The sequence below is a fragment of the Frankliniella occidentalis genome, unplaced genomic scaffold (genome assembly GCF_000697945.3).
Source record: "Frankliniella occidentalis isolate FOCC.00 unplaced genomic scaffold, Focc_3.1 Scaffold90, whole genome shotgun sequence".
Taxonomy (NCBI): domain Eukaryota; kingdom Metazoa; phylum Arthropoda; class Insecta; order Thysanoptera; family Thripidae; genus Frankliniella; species Frankliniella occidentalis.
The window spans coordinates 455981-462063 of NW_026267219.1; the positions used below are offsets into that span (position 1 = coordinate 455981).

Genomic DNA, 6083 nt, shown 5'->3' on the forward strand with positions numbered 1-6083 from the left:
TCAGACCTTCTAAGCAGTTGGGGTGAGGGGTTGGGTTAGGTAGTCTGGAGCACCGAGCAGAGGGCGAGTAACAACGAGGGGGGGAGGGACAAAGACAGAGGGCGAAGACAGAGATTCGGAAGGAGACCCGCTTGCGCGTGACACAAACAAATAGAAACATTATGTGGTGTGGCCGTGGCCGCGCTCCGCCGCGCTAGGTGGGCGGCTTGCTCACGCCCGGCTCTCGCTCGGCTGACGGAGGCGGAACAGACTACAAGCGTCGCCACGTCGCCATGCATTGGCGCCAGTCTCGGGTCGGGACAAAGAACTATTATCTCGACATTCAACAACCGAGGGAGAGGCAAGGCGGTGAGGAAGTACAGCAGAGACAGGCCACCGCTAAAATGGTCCGACCATCCGTCTCTCTCTCTCTCTCTCTCTCTCTCTCTCTCTCTCTCTCTCTCTCTCTCTCTCTCGGATGGAGACGAAGAGAACACTGATCAATCCAGTGTTTAACACGATTGTCGTGAACTGCTGAGTGTTCAGTAAGACACTTCCCATATACAGTGCACAAAGAGGAGCTCAGCAGAAGGGATGGACAGGACATGGACTCTCAAAAGTGTGCAACTGTCTTGTTGAATCACCTCGATAATAAAGTGTCCAACTAAGAGCACGCTCCACTCCAAACGCCGTGGTCGCCTAGCTTGCCAAAATTTTGGCATTCATTTTTGATGGTCATCTTTTGGCCCTTATTTGCCAAAATTTAATATCCTTCTAAATGAAGGCCAACATTTTTCGGCTACGCTAAATTTTGGCAATCAAATAAGTGGACACAATTTTGACAAACACATTGCCAGTTTCCAATGAGACGGACAAAATTTGGCATTATAAAAAGTGCCAAAATTTTAGCAAGCTGGTCGACCAAGGCGTTTAGAGTGTCGGCGTGTTCACTGTTTGAACACTTGATTTATCAGTGAGGGCAGAGGGCCCCCGAAGAGGGCCCCAGCAGTGGGTCCCAGCAGCGGTGCAGCAGTCGATGCTTCTTTCTCCCAGCTCGGCCATTTCTCACCCTTTTGCGAATCCGCAGGCCGGACTGCTGCCGCCCCGCCGGTACCCTTGTCAGATGCACACAGCGAGCGGAGCGCCAGCCCCGCCCCAGCCCCGCCCCTCAACCGACAAAATAAACAACCGCATCCCCATGTGGCGAGAGAAGACACACTGCAGAAAGGGAAGGCTCGGAAAGATATCACTCACAACCAGGACAATAGCTGTCCCAAGTTGTTTCCCATTGAATTGTTTCGCTTTAATAGTACTTTTTAAAAGGAATTTTTGGACTGATGGCTTCTTTTATGATACGAATAGTTTCGCGACCATAGAGAACCCCTAAGGGACTAGGAGTGTATTATGAAATCCCTCCCCCTTTTCCCAGTTAACATCCACACGATTGAGTCGACGCGAATACGAGAATAATAATTATTTACGGCCAGTGTGAAATCATAAAACAGCAGCAGCAGAAACAAACAATTATACCCAGGCCATCCCAAACTTCTGCCTTTGTGCTTAATAAAAAGGATTTGAAGCGTTGTTCTATGGCAGTCGGTCCCGTGGGAGTTTGGAATACCTTTACGGATCCACCGTGAATAGAATGTACGAGGCGCAGTCGATTTCGCTGCTGCACTGTGACTGACCAGGCAGGCTGCCTGCGGGTGGGCAGGCGGGCAGGCGGGTAGACGGGCAGGCACGGCAGGCAGGCGTGCACGGTGGCGCCGCGCCGCTCGCCCAGCCCTGACAGAGCAATAATGTGACATGGTTTGGAAAATCTGTGTCAGCCACAGTCCAGGCCCGCCCCGCCGCGCCCAGCACAGCCTGGGGCGCATGCATGTGTGATGACGCCATGCTGCTGGAGGGCCTGGAGTGTCCGTTCCCTCCATCCTTCCCTCCAGTGGTGGGCGAGGCGGGGCGTGGCGGGGCGGGGTGGAGACTGACGCGTCCGTGACTGAAGTGAGGCGAAGGGCTTGATGTGCACATTCACAGGGCGGTCACGTGGGTCGTGAGCGGACGCGACGCGACGCCGCGGCTGCTCTGGCGTCCCAGCTCCAGCGAGCTTCCAGCGGCCCTCGGCCCGCACCCTGCTGGCGCCAGCCCCGCGCCAGCCAAGCGCCAGCCAGCCACCCAGTTTACACACTCAGTGCAGCCAACCAGCGCGCGTCCGAAAGAGAGAGTGCGGGAGAGGGGGGAAACAAGAGATGCCACATGTCTGTTTCAGAGTGAGGGCGGCCGTGTGAGAGCGAGAGTGAGAGACAGAGATAGTGGGAGAGGGGAGGGGGGGGGGTTAAGGGTTTGTGTGCAATAGGGGGAGTCAGCAGAAAACAGAACGGCGCGTGGTGTGTGACGTTCGCGCGACGTCACTTCACGAGAAAGGAGAAAGGGGGTTGTGGAGGGAGAGAGAGAGAGCGAGACGGAGAGAAATATTTTGTGGCTCGGCGTAGTCAGGGGGGTCAGAGGGTGCGAGAGAGATAGAGAGCACACTGGGAGAAAACTTGGTAGAGTAACGACGCCGGCCCGTGGCTTGTCCGTGCACGGCTCGGCACACGCCTTGTGGTGCGGGTGAAGGCTGAAGGGTCTGTGGCGGCCGGGCCCGGCGCTGCTGCGGACAACAGGTCAGGAGCGCCCCCCGCAGAGCCAGAGCGCCGAGCGGCGCAGAACGGGGGAGCGCTCTCAAAAAAGGCAGCGGATCCTATCTCCAACCCCTTGCCCAGCCCGCCATCCTTCTCACACAAACAATTTCTCTCTCTCCCTCGCCCCCCCCCCCCACCGCGTGCTCTCTCTTTCTCTGCTCAGCAGTCCTCCCGAGGTGCCCCGCAGGGGATCAGTAGGTCGGCATGGCATAGTGCTCCCCCCCCCCTCCAAACCCGTTCAGACCCACAACATCAAGGCAAGAAAAGAGAGAAAAAAATAGAAGAGAAAAAGGAATACGAAAAAAGGCCGAGTAAATTGTCAAAAAATCTGGCAGGCGGTAATGTGTTGTATGAAAGGGCACGGCACGGCACCGCCCCACCCGCAGAGACAGAGAGATCACGAGGCAGCTGCCCAGTGGGGCTGCGGGAGGAGGGGGGAAAGGGGGGTATTTCAGAGAGAGAGAGAGAGAGCGGGAGGGGGGCTTTAGGAGTCTCCCGCGGAAAGACATTGTAAAAAAAAAAGAAAAAACAAAGGAAAAGAGAGGCTGAGTAATAAAATTTATCTGTGCTTTGCGGGGCGCGGAGGGGCGTCAGGGGATGAATGGGAATCATTATCAAAGCCTTTGTGACGGGGCGGCGGCCCCCGCCGAGCAGATCGGGTCAGGGCCGAAGAGGAGAGACGAGTAACAAGCCACTCATTTCCGCCTCCCCTTGTCTTTTTTCCTTCCCGCCTTCAGCATTTCCGGTTACGCCCCTCGCCAATTCCTCCCCCCCCCCCTCCTTGCTCCACGGTGAGAGCGCGGGAGCGGCGGGCGGCTGACGGATGGACCACTTACCGACGACGGTGAGGTACATGGAGTGGCCCATGGGCGGCGTGGTCGAGATCTGGCACTCGTACAGCCCCGAGTCCTTGCGCTGCGGGTAGCGGATCCGCAGCGTCCAGTCCTCGGTGTGCGGCGAGTGCACCGCCTCGAAGCGCTGGTCCGACGTGTAGGTGTAGCGGCCCACCGTGAGCAGGTGGATGTCCCGGTGCCGCACCCACGACACCTGCAACAGGAACAACAACAACGCTTGAGAAGGGTGCTCCGGGGCGCTCAGCTCGCAGAGGGCCTGCTTGCAGGATCAGCGGCTACGACCAGCAGGAGCCTCGGCAGCAGCCGAGATTGCGCTGTCGTAAAGAGATGGAAGCGGGCCGGGCGACATGAGAGGGGCGGAGCAAGGGGGGGGGGGCGGTATTTTACTGCTTAATAGAAGGCGTCTAATCATAGAGGGGGCGAAGGCGAAGGTACACAAGACTCACGGATTCGGGGCCGCCTTCGAAATGAACGCGTGGCGCCCCGCTGGCGGCCGCCTCCTCGACGGGGAGGGCGGTGTCTCGGACGCGGCCCCCCTCCCTCTCGTTGTATCGTTAGCGGCGCGATGGCCCGGTTGCCCCACCCCTCCACCGGCCCCTCTCCCCCTGCCCCACCCCCTTACCCGTCCAGCCTGGACAGAAATATGTTTCCGAACTCGCCCTCCTAGTCTCCTCAGCGGCGCTCCGACTGGGAGGCAGGGGGCGTGGCGGAGCACGGGGGCCAGAGCCGCTTGCCGCTTTAATATTCAAGCCATCACTGTTTACGAGAAGGATAAGGAAGATATGACCCAGATGCGCAAAGGCTTGCGATATATATCCGAGCACGCGGAGGCCTTGCCTTGGCTCGGCTCGGGCGGCCCGACCCGCCCTGCCCCGCTCCGCCCGGCGCGCAACCGGTGGCGGCGGGACGGCGGGACGCAGCGCCTAACCTGCCGCAACGGTCTGGCGCGCGACTCAGCCGAAACGGTCGGCTAAAGAAGATCCTCATCGGTTTCGACACGCTACGGCAGCCTCGGCAGCACTACCCCATCTATACCTGCCACTCTCTCAGAAACTTTGTAAAAATTCTTGGTTTTTGTCGTTCGAATCACTGTTATTTTCGTAAACGAAGTGAAATCATTCTGAACAAATGGGCTCTGTAACTTCTTGTCACTGGCTTATAAAGGTTTCTTTATGTAAGCAGGAGCCAATGTGAACTGGTCTGTAATTCGGCATGCCCAATTTTACACCAAACAAATAAAAGTATGTCTTAGCTGGCGCCCGCAGTCGCAGCGCCTCGTATTACAACCCCGTCTTTGCGAGCGCTTTGCAGCGCGCTTCCGGTGACGGATGAACACGGCGCCGTGTCGACTAGGAGGCGCCCCCCCATAATCAGCCCGGGTAAGACATCCCCGCAGCTGTGCGGCCTACTTGTCAGCGACGGACCGCAAAACTTTTGAGGCGCCCGAGCGGCGCGGCTGCTTCAATCCGCGCCCCGCCGCACCCGGCGCCGACTCTGCACCAGCAGCGGGGGACTAGCGCGGCTTACACCGCCTGTCCTGCTGCAGAGCTATCGTTGCCGCAACCCAAATTCGTCTAAGCGTTGACAAAAAAAAAAAAACGAAGAAAATACAAACACCGCATCACTTTTGGGTTAGTTTACATTGCTTTCATTAAACAAAACGAAAACAACGAACGTAACAAACAAACGTTGTCGTTTGATAGCGAATGAATAAAAATGCATTTTAGTCGCAAGAATTCTTTTTTAATTTTGTGTTGTACGATTTTTTTTAAAATTCTTAATCTGAATACAATTGTCAGCGGAGACAGGAAGAGTTTTCCCACTCCCTTGTGCAAGCTTTGAGAACACGAAACCAACTAAATCCGGCCTGTTGGATTTAAGGTCAGACCAAGGGTTCGTACGGTTCGTCCTGACCTCGCACCCGGAGCTGAGGTGCGGCGGTCCGAAGGTGTGAAACGCCCCGCAAGTACCAACCAATGAGGTTCCTGGGCAGGAGGGACGTCGGGGGAGAAAGGGGGCAGGTCGACATGCCAGTGGGGCATTCATAAAGTTTTACAGCCTGTATCAGGCCGCGAAAGAGGAAGGTGCGGGGAGATGGGGGCGCACGTAGGGACTCTGAGGGCGATCGGCGCGTCCTGTATTTAAGGCCTAACGACGGGGTGGCGTGGTGTGGGGGAGCCGACCCCCTCTTCTCTACCGTCGTCATTCTCCCCTGCCGGGCTCCGTTCAGCCCTACCCACGGCTCTTATCGCCCACTTCGCCCATCTTCACCGCCCTTCCCGCCCTTTATTCATCCCACTCCTGTCCCTACGGCTTCGTCCCGCGCGTCAGGCCGAGACGGGCGGGAACACTTAACTAACGGCCGACTTAGTCTTCATTGACAAAGAGTAGTGGCGGGCGCGGGGGGGCAGTCCGCGGCAGAAAATAAAGACAAAGAAGGTAAAGGGGACAAAGTGAGAGGTAGAGAGAGAGAGAGAGAGAGAGAGAGAGAGAGAGAGAGAGAGAGAGAGAGGGAGAGAAGGTGAGGGGAGAGGGGAAAGAAAGATTTCTCTGCACCAACCCTTGGCTGTGC

At 57.1% G+C, this 6083-nt stretch overlaps 1 protein-coding gene across 7 annotated transcripts in view; it reads right to left on the reverse strand.

Annotated features, from left to right (window-relative positions):
* The window catches only part of LOC113204377 (zwei Ig domain protein zig-8-like), a 197039-nt gene that overhangs the window by 22526 nt on the left and 168430 nt on the right, over window positions 1–6083 (reverse strand). For 2 of the 7 annotated variants that reach the window (XM_026419553.2, XM_052269372.1), the window contains exon 5: window positions 3494–3704. The exons of the other annotated variants lie outside the window; for them this stretch is intronic. In XM_026419553.2, coding sequence (XP_026275338.1) covers window positions 3494–3704 — 211 coding nt within the window. The remainder of the gene's footprint in view (window positions 1–3493; window positions 3705–6083) is intronic. 7 annotated transcript variants of the gene reach the window in all.